Source organism: Harpia harpyja, chromosome 9 (genome assembly GCF_026419915.1).
Source record: "Harpia harpyja isolate bHarHar1 chromosome 9, bHarHar1 primary haplotype, whole genome shotgun sequence".
Taxonomy (NCBI): Eukaryota; Metazoa; Chordata; class Aves; order Accipitriformes; family Accipitridae; genus Harpia; species Harpia harpyja.
The window spans coordinates 45,562,243-45,579,616 of NC_068948.1; the positions used below are offsets into that span (position 1 = coordinate 45,562,243).

At 69.5% G+C, this 17,374-nt stretch overlaps 1 protein-coding gene across 4 annotated transcripts; it reads left to right on the top strand.

Annotated features, from left to right (window-relative positions):
• The first annotated feature begins 4,176 nt into the window (after positions 1-4,176).
• EMID1 (EMI domain containing 1) lies at positions 4,177-15,887 on the top strand. Of its 4 annotated transcripts, XR_008236789.1 has the most exons (16): positions 4,180-4,678; positions 7,061-7,174; positions 7,304-7,410; positions 9,557-9,643; positions 9,738-9,799; positions 9,947-10,073; positions 10,552-10,659; positions 10,875-11,012; positions 11,285-11,371; positions 11,480-11,532; positions 11,634-11,687; positions 11,833-11,877; positions 11,958-12,002; positions 12,816-12,900; positions 13,845-13,935; positions 15,294-15,389. XR_008236789.1 is itself a non-coding variant. In XM_052798122.1 (15 exons), exons 1-15 carry the CDS (start codon positions 4,536-4,538, stop codon positions 15,590-15,592), a joined length of 1,554 nt encoding a protein of 517 aa, XP_052654082.1. In that variant the 5' UTR covers positions 4,177-4,535; the 3' UTR covers positions 15,593-15,887. The 4 variants fall into 4 exon arrangements, 3 of the variants coding, with proteins under 3 accessions (XP_052654082.1, XP_052654083.1, XP_052654084.1); XM_052798122.1 differs by lacking the exon at positions 13,845-13,935 and having other exon boundaries at positions 4,177-4,678; positions 15,294-15,887; XM_052798123.1 differs by lacking the exon at positions 13,845-13,935 and having other exon boundaries at positions 4,177-4,678; positions 7,307-7,410; positions 15,294-15,887.
• The last annotated feature ends 1,487 nt before the right edge of the window (positions 15,888-17,374 follow it).

Below are 17,374 nucleotides of genomic sequence, written 5' to 3' on the forward strand. Positions count from 1 at the left end.
CAGGACCGGGCACCCACGCTGGGGACATGCACAGGGGACTGGGCACCCATACTGGGGACACGTAGTGGGGACACACACCGGTGCCCTGCATTGGGGACCTACACTGGGGACGGGCACCCACACCCAGCACCCACACCGGGGACCCCCGCCTGCTGTGGGTGCCCACCCTGGGACCGAGTGGACCAGCCACACGTACACCCACACCAGGCACAAGGCCAGGACCCGCACCCATATCAGGGACCCCCACCGGGGACCCCCACTGACACCAGGCACCCAGCACCCACACCAGGAACCTGCACCCAGCGCAGGACCAGGCAGTGGCACCCACAGGTGGCCCAGCCCCGGGGCACGGGCACACAAGCGTGTCACAGGGCCGAGCATGAGTGTGCTCACACGCACACACGTGGGGTGGGGGGGTCCCCATGGGGGGCTGCCCCCCACATTGACCAGCCTGGCTGGGGGGGGACCTTGTCCCCTTTAGGGCATGTGGTTCCTGCAGCCCCATGGGGAAACTGAGGCACGGGAAGTGGCAGGAGGCCGTGAGCCTTGGGGACACCCCGGTGTCTGCCCTGGTTGCCCCCGTCGCCACCCCCGTCGGCCTGGGGGCTCGCAGCTCTGCCTGCCGAGGGACAGATTTGGGGACAGATCTGGGGACGGGGGGGGGGTGTCACTCCAGTTCTGCCTGCGGAGTGATAGATTTGGGGACAGATCTGGGGATGGAGGGGCTGCTGCTCTGACCGTGCTTGCAGCGGGGACAGATCTGGGGACAGGGGAGTTGTCACCCTAAATGTGCCTGTGGAGGGACAGATTTGGGGACAGATTTGGGGACACAGAGGTTGTCACTCTGGCTGTGCCTGTGGAGGGACAGATTTGGGGACAGATTTGAGGACAGAGGGTTTTTTTACTCTGGCCGTACCCATGGAGAGGGCAGATCTGGGGACTGAGGGGTTGCCACTGTGGCCATGCCCGTGGAGGGACAGATTGGGGACAGAGGGGTTGTTCCTCCCGGGCTCTGGCCGCATGCCCCCCCTCGCCCCCGCCGCCGGGAAGGGGACACTCACGGGCCGGGGGGGGCCGGCCGGCCGGGACCGCCGGGGACCGGAGCTGGCCCTGGGGGTGGCCGGGGACCGGGCAGCGAGGGCCACGGTGGCCTCGCAGTGCCACCTGGTGGCCTCGGCCACGCGGCGTGGCCACCCGGGGTGGCACCGTGGGGGGCACCGAGCCCCCCGGCTCGGTCCCTGCCCCGAACATCCACCCCCAGGGCCGGGCAGGGGTCGAGCATAGGGACACCCACCCGTCCCTGTCCCCGTCCCCACGGTGGGGGGGACTCGGCTCCCCGTCGGCGCGCATGGGCCCTAGGAGCCACCCACTGCCCCATCCGTGCAATGAGCTGCACCCAGTTCTCGTGCCGGGAGCCAGTCCCAGGGCAAATGGGGCTGGAGGCTGGCACCCTATGCCGTGGCTCAGGCAAGTGTGGGGGTCCCGGGGGGGGCTGCTCTGTGAGCCTCATCACCACCCCTGGGACCCACCAGCAGCCTCTCCCCATCCCGGCATGCCCCACGCCTTGCCGGGAGCTGGGCTGGGAGGGCACGTGCTGTTTGGGGAGCCGACGGGGTCACAGAGGTAGTTTGGGGAATGCGGAGCTGGGGACATTGGTGGGGACGCGGGGGCAGGGCCCTGTGGGCACTAATAGGCCATAATTGCTCTGAGCGGCCCCACCTGCCCCCCCCCGGACCCTCCTGACCCCCCCCCAAGCCCTCTCCTGGCCCAGAAGCCTCATTTCAGCTCAGCTCCAAGCCCTGCTCCCTGCCTGGGCCATGGCATGGGGACCTGGAGCTGGGACAGGGATACGGCATGGGGACACGGAGCTGGGGCAGGGACATGGCATGGGGACCTGGAGCTGGGATGAGGATGTGGCATGGGGACATGGAGCCAAGGCAGGGACGTGGCACAGGGACCTGGACCCAGGCTAAAACACACCTGAGGAGCCCTGGAGGGATTCAAGCCATCAAGCACGGGGTGGGCATGGGTGAGGGGACCCCAGAACCAGATGAGGGTCACTCAGGGGAGCCGTGGGGACAAGGTCCTCTGCAGCCTGAGGCTGGGCCCCACGTGCTCAGCTCTGGGCTGGGGACAGCCATCAGAAAGCAGTGGGTGCGGGGCTGCCCCACTTCAGGGGACAAGATGGGGGACCCCAGTTCCTGCAGCCCCCCCAAAGCCCCAGCCTCTGGGCTGCCGGAGGGAGCCTGCCGGAGCCAAGCAGGATCCGTCCCACCGGTGCTGAGCCCTCATAGCACCCCAGCCCTGTCCCCACCATGCATGGGGGGACCACCCAGACCCGGGGGGGGACCTGTGCATCATCCAGTGCGATACCCACCCCCCCCACACCCAAGGGCCCTCGCCAGACCCTGGGCGCCGGACCATAGCCTTGTTTAGTCTGAGGAGGAGTACGGACGGCCTTCGGCTCCTCCAAGCACCCACGAGGGTAAACAGCACATCCCGGGCCCTGCAGCAAGGACACACCGAGGCCAGGCTGCCAGCGGCGCTGCGGGGGGGCCGGGGAGGGCTTTGGGGACACCCCCGTGCTCTGACCACCAAGGGGGTGGCTGCCAGCCGGGGGGCCGGCAGGGCTCCCACCGGGCAGTCGGGGGTGATGGGTCCCCCCAGGTGTGGGTGCGTGCTTTGGGGGTGCATCCCCCCCGCCTGTGCTGTGCCAGCTCCCTGCTTACCCCCCTGCCCAGAGGAAGGTGGCACCCATGGGTGGGGGGGCCTTGTGGGAGCGCTCCCTCATCCGCTCCAGCGCAGAGTCCTTCTGCCCCGCTTGTGTGTCGTCCCCCCCCGAGCCCAGCTCCAGGCTTTCCAGGGCTCTCTCCATGCTGGGGGGGGGGTGGGGGGCAGGCAGAGCACAGCTCCCCCTCGCACACCCCCCACCCCATGGATGGGGGGCCCGGACGCGTGGGTTCCCCGCTGTCTCCCAGGGAAGGGACACAGCAGGATAGCAGATGAGACCACCCGGACGCCTGGGTCCCCCGTGCAGGCGGGGGGGGGGGTGGGTGCTGACAGCCTCGATCGGGGGGCTGAAGCCCCCACCCACGCCCCGCAGAGGAGAGGGGTGGGGGGTCCTGGGGTGCTGCCGGTGCGGGGACGTGTCCCCAGACACGCACCCAGACACAGACACCCCCCCCCCCCCGCTGACACCCCCGGCAGGGACCACCCACGCACGCCCATGCACACACGCGGCCTCCTTGCACGCCCCGACACAGGGACCACACACGCGCACACATGGAAGAGTCGGCCGGAGGAACAGCCGGAGACAACCGGACAGACAGACAGGCTGCGTACTGTGTACACACAGGCAGACACAAACACACGCGTGTGTGCACAGAGACACCCACGGACCTGCGGCACATCGCACACGGACAGGCACGCGGGCACACGGGTGTGGGCGCGAGGACACACGGACGTGCACGCCCATGCACACACGCGTGTGCACTCATGTGCGCGCATGCAGACGCACAAACATCTGTGTACCAACGCACACGTACGTGCACACACGCGTGTGTACCCATGCAGACCCAGATCCACACACAGAAGCATACACGTGTGTGTAGCCATGCACACACAGAAGCACACAACACGTGTGTGTAGCCATGCACACACAGAAGCACACACACGTGTGTAGCCATGCACACACAGATGCATACACGCATGTGTCCCCATGCACACACAGAAGCACACAGATATGCGAACCCGTGCACACACGCGTGTGTACGGACGCTCACACAGATGCACACACGCATGTGTACCCAAGCAGACACAGAAGCACACAGATATGTGAACCCATGCACACGCAGAAGCACACACGTGTGTGTACCCATGCAGACACAGAAGCACACACGCGTGTGTACCCATGCAGACACAGAAGCACGCAGACGTGCTAACCCATGCACACACGCGTGTGTACCCATGCAGACACAGAAGCACGCAGACGTGCTAACCCATGCACACACGCGTGTGTACCCATGCAGACACAGAAGCACGCAGACGTGCTAACCCATGCACACACGCGTGTGTACCCATGCAGACACAGAAGCACACACGCGTGTGTACCCATGCAGACACAGAAGCACGCAGATGTGCGCACCCGTGCACACGCATGCGTGTGGACCCGCGCACACACACAGGGACGCACACACGCGTGTGTACCCACGCAGAGGGAGGCGGAGGGCCTCCCACCCGGCACACGCTCGCTCACACGGGGACCGGGATCCCGCATCTGGGACCAGCCCCCCGCATCGTACACCCCCCCACCACCGTGTCCCAGCCGCCAGCGGGACCCCCGGGCCGGCGGGGCGGAAGGCGGGGGGGGGGCTTGGGGTCCCTCCTCCTCCTCCTCCTCCTCCTCCTCTTCCACTCCTCCTCCTTCATCCCTCCTCCTCCTCCTCGTCCCCTCCCCCTCCCGCCGCCCCGCTCGGTGCCGGTGCCGGTGCCGGTGCCCGGGCAGCGCGGCCCCACACCGAGCCCAGCGGAGCGGCATGGCGGGCCGTGGCCGGGGGCCCTGCCGCCGCTGCCTGCCCCTGCCTGTACCCCTGGGGCTCTGCCTGTGCCTCTGCTGCCTGCTGTTGCCGCCCGTCGCCGGTTCCTGGAGCCCGGCCGTGCCGCAGCCCGCCGCCCGCAGGTACCGGCACCGGGGGGGGGGCACCGGGGGGGGAAGCACCACGGTGATGGAGCAAGGGCACCGAGGGGGGGGGGTGGGTCAGGGCACGGGGGGTACCGGGAAGGGAGCGTGGGTGGCATCGGGGAGACGGGGATGCGGGTACCGGGGGGCTCTGGGCACCGGGGGGCTGCGGGTACCGGGGGGCAAAGGCTGCTGGGGACGGCTGGCCGGGGGCTGCTTGGTCTGTGCTGATGGGGCTGGCTGGGCTGGGGGGCTGCTGGGGGCTGCTGGGGCTGGGGTTTACCGGGGGATAGTGGGGCTAGCTGGGCTTACTGGGGGTGGGGGTTACTGGGGACAGCAGGACTTGCTGGGTCTAGCATCCCTGCTGGGGTTATCAGAGCTACCAGGGCTAGCAAGGTGCTGGGACATGCTGGGGCTACTGGGGCTGCCTGGGCATACTGGGGCTGCCTGGGCATACTGGGACTGCTGGGGCTGCCTGGGCATACTGGGACTGCTGGGGCTACTGGTGCTGCCTGGGCATACTGGGACTGCTGGGGCTGCCTGGGCATACTGGGACTGCTGGGGCTACTGGGGCTGCCTGGGCATACTGGGACTGCTGGGGCTGCCTGGGCACGCTGGGACTGGTGTGGGGTGAGTGGCTCTGGCCCCAGGGTCCCGCTCGTCCCCGGAAGGTGGTGGGGGCCGAGGCAGCCCACTGCCCAGTTCAGGGGGCTGTGGTCCCTGTCCCCACGATCCCATCCCAGCAGGCGGGGGTGCCGGGGGGGTTGTTTACAGGAAATCTTTGGCTCTGGCCGTGTCTCCGGCACCGGATTGCCGGGACCTCCCGGTTCCGCTCGGGTCGGCGAGGCGACGGGCAGAAGCTGCCTCATTTCCCCTTCCCTCCCGGCCAAGCCCAGGAAGCCCCCGGCGCCTTGGCACCACCCTGCCGTGTCGTGTCCCCCCCCCACCAGATCCCCCCAGCCCACAACCCGGCTCCCGCCACCCTGCTGTTGGCATCAGGGGACCCGCGAGCCCCCACCCTATCCCTTTCGCCGGGCTAACGCATCCCTGGGGGTCCCCCATGCCCAAGCAGGGTGGGGCACGAAGCCGAGAGGCTGGTTTTGGGAAGCGGGGTGGGATTCGGAGCCAACCCCGACGTGGGCTTTGCCCCAGGTGCGTGCATGCCCCGGCAGCAGAGCCCGGGCCCGCTCGGTGCATGAGTGTCGGCCCAGCAGCGGGTGGGCCGGGTCGTGCCAGGCCATGCGAGCTCTCGCACGCCGATGCCCGCCAGCTCCTGCCCGGCTCCCCGGGAGGGCATTCCCCCACGTCCTCCCTTTGCCAGGCGGGAAGCGAAACGGGCCGGGACCCATCCCCATCCCCATCCCCGCGGGCGCCCGCCGCAGCTGGGGCTGGCACCGCTGCTGCATCCTCACCCCGAGACGGCACGGCCGCATCCCGACGCAGCACCCGTGCCAACCCCGCGGGCGCGAGGAGCATCCCCCCTGGGAGCTGGGTGCCCACCCAGGGCGGATGATGCCGGGGGCTGTCACCCTGGATAGGGAGGCCGGAGATGCCACCGTCCCCCGGGACCCCGCTTTGGCATCGCGGGGCGGCAGCAGAAGCGTGGAGACAGCCCCGGCGGGCTCGGCGCTTTCGTGGCCCTGGCACGGAGCCTGCCTGGGACGCTGCCCAGCCGGAAAGCCCTGTGCCACCCTGCTGTGCCCCCCCACGCCCCCCCGGCATCTCCCAGACAATTGTCCCCCCGTGGCGCCCACTCGTCCCCGCCGCCACCGCCTCCCTGCTTGGAGGGGCTGTGCGACGCCGCGGCGGTCCCAAAAAGCTTGGGTTTTGACCCAAATTGCACAGCCTCGGAGTTTGAAGCCGCCGAGGGTACAGCGAGTCCTGCTTGCTGCGGGGATGGGGACGCAGCGTTGTGGCACTGGTGTTTGTCCCCCCCCGCAGGGGGAAACTGAGGCTGGGGAGGGGGGTGGCATGACCGGGGCAGGCAGGGTGGGCAGAGCCTGGCATGAAGGAGCCGGCGTGGGGCAGGCAGGCGCCCGAAGAAAGGAGCCTTTGTGTGGGGTGGGCCGGGGGCGCAGGGGGGGGCTCTGGGCCCCGCTCCAGGCCTGTCGGCGCCAGCGCCGTGCCGGGCCGGGAATGCAGCAGGAATGCGGGGCCTCAGCTCTCCCCCCCAAGCCCAGCGTGCCAGGGCAGCCCCCGCATGGGAGGGTCCCCCATGGGCACCCCGAAAGCTGAGGGTGGGCATCTCCCAGGGCAATTTAGGGGGCAGGACCCCCTGGGACGGGATGGGGACACGACGTAGCCCGGGTGGCACCGCCGCCTCTGCCAGCCCCAGCGTGTCCCCCGGGGAAGGGCTGATGGCACCGGCGGTTTCCCTTCCAGCAACTGGTGCTCCTACACGGTGACACGGACGGTGTCGTGCCACGTCCAGAATGGCACCTTCCTCCAGAGGGTCTTCCAGGGCTGCCGCTGGCCCCTGGCCTGCAGCGGGGGCAGGTGAGCGGTGCCACCGGGGTCCCTCGGGAGCGGGGACCCGGCATCCCGCCCCAGCACCCTGGGGTGCTCCGTCACCCCGGGGTTTCGGACCCGGGATGGGTCTGAAAGCGCTGCCCTGCTCTGTGCCAGCAGCTACCGCACCGTCGTCCGGCCCATCTACAGGGTGACCTACAAGACGCTCACGGCGCTGGAGTGGAGGTGCTGCCCCGGGCACGCCGGGGCCAACTGCGAGGAAGGTGAGAACCGGCACCGGCCGTGGGAAGGGGGTCTCATCCTGCCTCGGCGCTGGGCGTGGGGTGGTGTCACCCAGGGGCTGTGCCTGGGCTGTGGCCCCCCGGCCATCGGCATCGCTGCTGGGGATGGGCAGGGTGCGGCGGGGTGGGGAGGGCTGGATGGAGAGGTGGACCCACGTGTGGGTGGGAGGGATGGCTGTTCCTCTCTGTGGGTGGATGGAGGGATGGATAGAGGGATAGAGGGATGGATAGGGGCATGTTCCTCTGTGGGTGGGTGGGTGGATGGATGGATGGAGGGATGGATGGAGGGATGGATGTTCCTCTGTGTGGGTGGATGGAGGGATGGATGGAGGGATAGAGGGATGGATGTTCCTCCGTGGATGGATAGAGGGATGGATGGATGTTCTTCCATGTGGGCGAATGGGTGGATGGATGGATGTTCCCATGGTTGAGTGGATGGATGAATGGATGGATGTTCCCGTGGGTGGGTGGACGGATAGATGTTCCTGTGGGTAGATGACTGGCTGGCTGTGTCCATGGATGGATGAATGGATAAGTGGGTAGATGGTTGGCTGGAGGTTCCGGTGTCGCTACGTGGATGGATGTCCCTGTGTGTGCATGGATGGATAGGCAGCTGAGTGGGCGCGTGGATAGATGGAAAGAGATTCCTACGGGTGGGCGGGTGGGTGGACAGGCGGGTGGACGGCCCTACGTTGGGCTGGACGGGTAGATGCGGGAGTGGGTGGGCAGATGGAAGCTTGGCTGGCTTTGCCTGGGGGTGGCTAACTGGAAAAGTCGATAGATGGATGGGGTGTGGATGGTTAGACGGACGGATGGACATTCCTGGGTGGGTGGGCGCGTGGCTGTGCCCACGAGGGGATGACTGCCCGCCTGCCTGCCCGCCGTCCCCGTGTGCGGCCGGACGGTGGGTGGGCAGCTGCCTGCGCGCGGGTGGATGAATGGGTGCAAGGCTGTGCCATGCGTGGTGGCACGGGCGCTGCCGACTCGGGGGTGGGGGGGGGGGTGTGTGTGTGTGTGTTTCTTTGTCCCCATCGTCACCCCCATCCTCCTCCCTCCCTCTCCCCCCCGTACCCCAGCCCAGCCTCAGCTCTGCGGGGCATGGGGGGAGCCAGCTGGGTGGCAGCAGCCCTGGGGGAGGCAGGGGGGCTCTTCCTCCTCCTCCTCCTCCTCCTGCTCTATGCGTGCTTGGCCGGGTGCCCCACATCTGGGCCCGCTTAGGGCGGCGCTGGCTGTCCCCTGCAGCATGGCGGTGGCCATGCCGGGGTGGGGTGGCAGTGGGGGGGAGAAGGGGGGCACGATGCCGCCAGCTCTGCTCCGGACACCCCTTTCCTGCCACGCCGGGTGGCCCCAAGCTGCTGTCCCCAGGGTCCCTCGGTGGGGATGGGGACGGGGGGGAGGGCTGGGACCCCACAACGGGTCATGGATGTGGGCAGTGTCCCCAGGAATGTGGCCCTCCTCCAAGGGCATCCCCCCGAGCTGGGGCTGGGGGGGCGTCTCGCTGGGAGGGGGGACACGGGACTGGCTGGGGGCCGTGGGGGTGTTTGGGGTGATGGGGTTGAGGACCGTGGCGGGGTTGGGGGGGACTGGCTTGGGCGTGAGTTTGGAGTATCTGGTGGGTGGTTGTGCATGGGTTTGGGGGGGTCTGGCTGAGGGTTATGGGGTGGGTTGGGGGGTCTAGTGTGGTCATGGGTAGGTTTGGGGGGGACTGGCTGAGAGTTATGGGGTGGGTTGGAGGGGATCCGGCGTGTGGTCATGGGTGGGTTTGGGGTCATCTTGTTCAGGACTGTGGGTGGGTTTGGGGGGGGGGGTCTGACTCGGGGTTATGGGTGGGATTTGGGGGGATCTGGCTGATCGCGCATGGGTTCAAGGGGGATCTGGCTTGGAGCCGTGGGTGGGTTTGGGGGGATCTGCCCTGGGACCACGGGTGGGTTTGGGGCTCCGAGGCTCACCCGGAGCGAGGATGGGGCAGAAGCAGCAGGAGCCCCTGCAAGCCCCCCCCCACACACACATTTTGGGGTGAGGGACAGCAGGCTTTCCCAGCCCTGTGGCCCTTGGGGGGTCCCCCACCAGAGGTGATGCACTGGGATGGGGGGGGTGCTCCCTTCCTGACCCCCCCTTCTCTCGGCAGAGGCTCACGCCTTCCTCGCCCTGCGGGACGCCGGACGCCCCAGCACCGCCCCACGCCGGCCCTCCCTGCGCCCCACGGCTTTCTCAGGTGGGTCCCTCCCCAAGCCAGCTGCATTGGCATGGGCGAAGAGGGGTGGGTGCCCCCCACCCAACGGCCCGTGCCCCCCGCTTTCCGCCCGCAGGGTGCCTGAACTGCAGCCGTGTTGGGGAGCTGACAGCCCGGCTCGCCACGCTCGAGGCGCAGGTGAGCCCCACGCTGTGCCACCGGCCGAGGGTCCGGCCACCTCCCTGGCTCACCGTGCCACCCCTCGAGGGGTGCAGGAGCCCTTGGGGGGGGTCACCTTGTGGTCCCCCCCTGCTGCGGCACCCGACTCTCCCATCTCGTTGCCAGGTGGCCCGGCTGTCGGTGGCTGAACCCCCCACCTCCCCGGCACCCAAAGGCAGCAACCCGGGCAGGGGGCCGGAGACCGGGCAGCTCTGGGGGTCCCCGGCTGCCCGCGGGAGCCCCGGAGATGACGGTAAGGCAGGCAGCGCAGGCAGCTGCCCCCCAGCCACCCACATCCCACGGCACCGGCGGTGGCAATGCCACGTCCTGCGAAACGCCTGGGTGTTGTCAATATTGGGGGGGGGACACACCTGGGGGGACCCCCTCTTGGAGCCCTTTACCCTGGAGGAATGGGCTGTGGGGTGGTCCCAGTCCCACCCCAGCTGTCCCCAGGGAATGGTGGTGACACTGAGCCACACGTGGGGACCACGCCAGCTCTGGGGGGGGGTTGAAGAGCTTTGACCCCCCCACCCCCCAAGCGCTTCTGGTTTGGGGCAGGGTGAGGGCACCGGCGTGGGGCTGCTGCCCTTGGGGTGCCCCCCCCCCGGACCGATGCTCTCCCCACCCGCACCGGGGTTGCAGCGGGGAGCCGTGCTGGAGCGTGCTGGTGGGGACTGGGCATGGGTGGGGGGTCCCCAGGGTGCTCCCCTGAGGGTGTTGTTTGGCTGCAGGGAGATCCGGCTCGCGGGGCCCCCCCGGCCCCTCCGGCCCCAAGGGAGACGCAGGAGGACGGGGACCATCCGGCATTCCTGGGGTGAAGGGTCCGATGGGACCACCAGGTAAGGGGTGATGGGGTGCCCTGACGGGGGGGGGGGGGTCCCATCCCAGTGCCTGGCTCTGGCTGAGCATCCCCTTCCTGGCAGGCAGATTTGGGGGGGGGGGGGTGTCCGTGCAGTGATTTTGGGGCTCGGAAGGGCTCCGGCGCCGCACAGCTTCAGGCATCGGGACTTTAACAGGCACCCCCCAACCTTCACCCTCTTCTTCCTCCCTGCAGGTCCCCCTGGCCCCCCAGGACCACCCGGCCGGGATGGAGCCAGGGGGCTCCCCGGAGAGAAGGGGTTACCCGGGCCCCCTGGCCCCCCGGGACCCCCTGCCCCTGTGGGGCCAGCGATACCCCGTATAGCCGAGCCCAGTAAGGAGGGTCTGGGGTGGGGGGGGTCCCCTCCCCTGGCTGACCCCAAGGATGGGGGTCGGGGTTGGGGGGGGGGCTGTAGCGTGGCAGAGCATCCCTGCCCCAGTGATGGGGCTGGAGGGGCAGCCCGGCCACGGGGAGTGGGCTATGGGGTCTGGGGTGGGAGCATCGCCCAGGCTGGGGGTAGCGTGGCCGGATCCTGCCCGGCTGGATGGTGCTGGGAGCCCCCGGGGGGGGTCTGGCCCCTGCCCACCACCCATGCTCTCCCTCAGGGGACCCGCTTCTCTCCAACACCTTCACCGAAGCCGTCGGGGGCATCGTGGGTCCCACCGGACCCCCCGGACCCATGGGGCCGATGGGTGAGCGTGTCCCCCCCTTCCCTACGCCCCCACCTTGGCACTTTGGGGGTGCCCCGGTGCGGGGCACCCTACCAGGGCTGAGCTGAGCTGAGCCCCCTCTCCTTGCAGGTCCCCCCGGCCCCCCGGGTCCCATCGGGCCACCCGGCCCCCCAGGACCTGACGTAAGTGCTGGGAGCGCCGGGGCGGGGGGCACGGGGTGGGCTGAGCCCTGCCCCCCCCCCCCCCCCCCCCAGCTCATGACACCCACCTTGTCCTTGCACAGGGTAAAGCCGGGGCACCCGGAGCTGCCGGCCCCCCCGGGGAGAAGGGAGACAGGGTGAGTCCCTGCCAGCCCAGCGCTGTGACACGAGTTGGGGAGGTCTCAGCCTGGGGGGGGGGGGGGTGTCTGCCAGCATCTCCCACGGTGGGGGGCTCCGGCCGTGCTCCCCAAGTGCTGACGGGCTCTTTCCCCCCCTCCCCAGGGTCCCCAGGGCCACCCAGGCAGCCGTGGACAGGACGGGGCACAGGTACGTTGCTGGGTCGGGCCCCCCCGGGCCGCAGCCCCCCATGCCCCCCCCTGCCAGGCCGTCTCCTTTCTGTGTTTCAGGGCGAGCCGGGCCCCAGGGGCGAGCCGGGCGAGAAGGGCACTTGGGTGAGTGGCCGGTGGCACTGGGGACAGGAGTGGGGACATGTCTACTGACAGGGGTTGGCCACCCGTGGGTGCTGGGGGGGACAGTGATGGGCTTGGGGGGGGGCACCCTGCTCTCTCCTATGGCTTGTCCCTGGGACCCCAATGATGGCATGGGGGTCCCCAGCAGTGCCCAGTACCCCACGCCTCATCCCTGGGACCCCAAGAGTGGCATGGGGGGGGGTCTCCAGCGGTGCCCAGTGCCCCACGTCTCATCCCTGGGACCCCAATGGTGGCATGGGGGGGGGTCCCAGCTGTGCCCAGTGCCCTTGTCCCATCCCCAGGACCCCGTCGATGGCCGGGGAGTCCCCAGCTGTGCCCTCACCCCTGGGACCCCGGTGATGGCACACGGATCCCTGGCTGTGCTTGTTTCCCCCCCCCCCAAATACTGGGGGAAGGGGGTACCACCCCTGCATGCTGCCCCCTCCCGTGGGGGGGGGGGTCACACCATCAGCACAGCCCCTCTGTGCCTGGGCAGGGTGCTGGGGCACAGAGCCAGCCCCCCCAGGACCCCCCAATACAGGAGGGCACAGAGCTGTGCTGGGGGCACAGGGTGGGCTCAGACCCCCCCCCAGGGGTAGGGCTGGGGGCTGGTGCCCCCCCCCCCCGAGGGGTACCCCCATTCCTTCCCCCCGTCTTGTAGTGAGTCGGGGTGTGCCGAGAAGTGGGGGGGTACCCGTGTCCCCTCCATGCCCCCCCCCCCCTCCCAGGGGAGGTGGCCTGGGGCCATGTGGGGGTCCGGCCCCCCCCTCACCCCCGTCCCTCTCTTCTCCCCAGGGGGAGGGTTTGCACCAGCTCCGCGAGGCGCTGAAGATTTTAGCGGAAAGGGTTTTAATCTTGGAAACAATGATTGGGCTCTACGGTGAGTAGGGGGGGGGCCGGCCTGGGCCGCGGGAGGGGACGGGGACCCCCGGGGTGGCCCCCGCTCCATGGGGTGGCCCCCATCCCCGCTGGCAGGTCACCAGGCCCCCATGACGTCACGGTGGCCCTCGGCTCGCTGACGTCATGGAGCTGCGGGGAGGGGTCCTTCGGCACCCCCTCCCCTCCGCCGCCTGGGCACCGGGGGGGCAGGGTGTCGGCCTCGCCCCGGCTGCGGTGTGATGTCATCAGCCGTGCGTGATGTCATTCAGCCGTGCATGACGTCGCCACCCACACTGCGGCATCACGGCCAGCACTGGGGACCGCTCACAGGGCGAGGGTCACCGGGGCCCCCCCTGCCTGCACCCATGGCTGGGGGCACCCCAGAAACCCCCCCCCACCGGGCACTGCCCGGGGTGCCCACCTCGGGCAGGGACACCCGTGACAGTCTCCGTCTTGGGGACAAGCCGGTGGCCCCCCGGGCAGGTTGGGGATGTGTCCCCCCCATGTGTCCAGGGGCTCGATGTGCTGGGGGGGGGGGGGGGGCAGAGGGAGCACCCCACTGGGACTTGCCCGGGCAGGGGACAGCCGTGTCCCCATCAGGGCACCGGTGGGGACATCGAGGCAGCTGCGGGTCAGCGCAAGGGACCCCCGGCCCCCCCCCGGCCCCACAGGGATGGGGGAGCCCCTCGCATCCCCCTGGGGCCACCACGGGAGCCCCCGGCACCCCTCTGAAAGCGGGAGGAGCACCCTCCTGGGAGACCTGGCACCCCCCCCCCCCCACCATCGCACCGGCACCCCCTGCCCGCCAGGGCTGCACCCACGCTATGCCACCCACGCCACGCCACCCACGCCGCGCTACGCCGCCCGTGCCATGCCGTGCCGCCCGTGCCGTCCCCGCCGTGGCGGCGAACGCGCGCTCTGCTCTGCTCTCTCACTCTCCCCCAGGCCAGTAGCTTCCAAACCCTCCTGCGGCAGCAGGCCCGGCTGGAGGTCCTGGCTAGAAGGGTCACCTTGCTGGAAGCCATCATCTGGCCAGGTAACCGCGCCGCCTTCCCTCCTCCCCACCCCGCATGAGCTGGGCGCGCCGCGGCCCCCCCACCCCAACCCCCGGGAGCGGGCATGGAGCACGGGGGGCTGGAGCCCCTGGGAGCAGGTCCCTGGAGCACCCCCAGGGTTCAAGGGAGACCATGGAGGTTCTCTTGGATTGAGAGAGGTGACCGTGGAGACCCTCTTGGGCCAAGGAAGACCAGGGAGACCCTCTTGGATTGAGAGAGAGATGACCATGGAGACCCTCTTGGACCAAGGGAGCCCCTGGAGCCCCCCAAGGTTCAAGGGAGACCATGGAGGTTCTCTTGGATTGAGAGAGATGACCATGGAGACCCTCTTGGACCAAGGGAAATCCTGGAGCCGCCCAAGGTTCAAGGGAGACCATGGAGCCCCTCTCAAACCAAGGGAGACGCATGGAGACCCTCTTGGACCAAGGGAGCCCCTGGAGCCCCCCAAGGTTCAAGGGAGACCATGGAGGTTCTCTTGGGTTGAGAGAGATGACCATGGAGACCCTCTTGGGCCAAGGAAGACCATGGAGACCCTCTTGGATTGAGACAGAGATGACCATGGAGACCCTCTCAAACCAAGGGAAATCCTGGAGCTCCCCAAGGTTCAAGGGAGACCATGGAGGTTCTCTTGGATTGAGAGACGACCATGGAGACCCTCTCAAACCAAGGGAAATCCTGGAGCCCCCCAAGGTTCAAGGGAGACCATGGAGGTTCTCTTGGATTGAGAGAGAGATGACCATGGAGACCCTCTCAAACCAAGGGAGACCCATGGAGACCCTCTTGGACCAAGGGAGCCCCTGGAGCCCCCCAAGGTTCAAGGGAGCCCCTGGAGCCCCCCAGGGCCAAGGGTGACCAGACCATGGAAACCCTCTTGGATTGAGAGAGAGACGACCATGGAGACCCTCTTGGCCCAAGGGAGACCCCAGTGCCCGGCCCCCACTGTGCCAGGGTGCCCAGCTGGGGGGGCTGCGGGTGCCCCCCACCCTCCTTCTGCCCCACTCCCCCCCGCCTCCATTTTCCAGCTCTGCTTTCCTGCAGGGGGGACCCTGGCTCTCGGGGTGCCGGCCGGGGGTGCCAGGCAGGGGTGCCAGCCGGGGGGGGTCCTCCTGTGTGTGTCCCCCCCCCCAGTCCAAGTGTGCCTCTCCCAGCATGGGGGTCCCGGGGGACAGCCGGAGCCGTGGGGCTCAACACTGTCGCATGGCTGGGGGAGCAATGAACCCCATTTCTGTGGGGCAGCCCCCCCCCCCCCAGCACCCATGGCAGGGTGACTTTTTTTTGGGGGGGGGCAGTGTCCGGCATCCTCCCACCGCCTGACACCTCTCTCCTTTCCTCCCCGCAGAACCAGAGCCCGGCTCAGGCAGCGGCCCCCCCCGGCACGGTGGCACCCGGACCCCCCCGCAGCAAGCGGGGCGGCAGCAACAAGCCCCCTTACCGCATCGTGGCCCCCCACCGGCGGCCCCCCGGCAAGCAGTGACGGATCCTGGAGTGGGGGGGTCGCCCGCTGACACCCCCCCCCCAACCCTGTGCCCGCCGCCGTGCCGGTATAGGCAGGAGCGTCGCCCTGGGGGAGGGGGGGCACGATGGGGGTCACCCCCCCCAGCTCTCTGGTCCCGCAGGGCACTTGGTGCTAGCCGGTAGCACGGCACCGGCCCCCCCCCCCCCCGCTTTGCCCCCCATCGCTGCTGCTTGAAACCCCCCCCCAGGGGGTTGGGGGGGGGCAAAAGGGTGCCAGGCCCCCCCCCCCACCCCTTTTCTGCCCCCACCCCAATGTGCAGCTCTGGGGGTGCTTAATTTCTTCCCCAGCCCGAGCCCCCGCGGCCACCCCTGTGCCGGGGAAGGGACCCCGGGGGGGGCCAGCGGTGGGGACCCCCCCCCCAGCTTCGTCCCGCTGCTTTGGGACCCTCGAGGGTCATTAAACGTCTCTTGAACCCGTGTCCTGCGGCGTCCCTCAGCGCCCCGGGGGGCACCCACGGGTGCAGGTGGGTGGGGATATGGGGCCTGGAGCGGGTCCCCTCCGCACACAGTGGGTGGCCTGGGGACAGTGGGGGGGTCCCACGGGGGGTCCCTGGGGCTGCTGGCGGCGTGGGAGGGGGCCACGGGGAAATGGGCTGTGGTGACCTGGAGGGGGACCCAGGGGACACATGGTTCAGCCATGCCACCCATGGGACACCCACCCACACCATGCCACCCATGGGACACCCACCCACACCATGGCACCCATGGGACACCCACCCATACCATGCCACCCATGGGACACCCACCCATGCGATGCCACCCATGGGACACCCACCCACACCATGCCACCCATGGGACACCCACCCACACCATGGCACCCATGGGACACCCACCCATGCGATGCGACCCATGGGACACTCACCCATACCATGTCACCCATGGGACACCCACCCATACCATGGCACCCATGGGACACTCACCCACACCATGCCACCCATGGGACACCCACCCATGCGATGCCACCTGTGGGATGCCCACCCATACCATGTCACCCGTGGGACACCCACCCATGCGATGCCACCTGTGGGACACCCACCCACGCGATGCCACCTGTGGGATGCCCACCCATACCATGTCACCCATGGGACACTCCTGCATGCAATGCCACCCGTGGGACACCCACCCACACCATGCCACCCATGGGACACCCACCCATGCGATGCCACCTGTGGGACACCCACCCACAGGACACCCACCCACGCCACGCAGGCGTTGCGGGACACGCCGCAGCCCCCCCAGCACCCGCTGGGGCAGCAGCAGGCAGCAGGGTGGCACAGGGTGCTGGGGGGGACGCGGGACACGTGGGGTGGCAGCCGCTGGGGTCTACCTGCATCCCCACCCGTGGCCTCGTGGGACAACACTGCTAGCGTCGTGGCGGGGGTGACGTCACACACGGCGTCACGGGTGACGTCACCCCCGTCACGCTCGCATCGTGACATCGCGCGGGCAGCGTGCAACGCCAGGCACGGCGCGGGATCCCACGCAACGCCCGGCTTGGCCTGCGGCGTCGCTTGCTAGCAAGTGACGCGTGACGCCTGGTGACGTCATGCGCAGCCCGTGGCGTCACTTGCCGGAGCGTGACGTCAGGCGATGCTATTGCACCGCGGCGTGCCGTCGGCCACTGGCGGCACGTGCCGCGCGTGGCGCCGCTCGCTGGTGCGTGACGTCAGGAGCGACCCGGCGCACGGCCGCTGCCGCGTGACGCCCGGCGATGACATCACGCCGCCGCAGCCCCGCCCACCGCTCCGCCTCCCGACCCCAACGGCTCTTGCGCGACGGTCCCTAACGGCCGCGGGCCGTACCATCCCGCCGCCCGGCGGGGGGGCGAGGGGGGGGGAGAGCGCCGCGGGAGAACCGCCCTCCCGGGCGACGGCCGCTGCGGCGCGGGGCGGTCCCGGTTCTCCG

Bases quoted from the DNA above. Each gene is read 5' to 3' on its own strand.
- EMID1 (XM_052798122.1), top strand. From the start codon at position 4,536: ATGGCGGGCCGTGGCCGGGGGCCCTGCCGCCGCTGCCTGCCCCTGCCT. The intron at 7,411-9,556 runs GTGAGAACCGGC...TTCTCTCGGCAG, and splicing joins CGGGGCCAACTGCGAGGAAG to AGGCTCACGCCTTCCTCGCC. The intron at 11,688-11,832 runs GTGAGTCCCTGC...CCCCCTCCCCAG, and splicing joins CCGGGGAGAAGGGAGACAGG to GGTCCCCAGGGCCACCCAGG.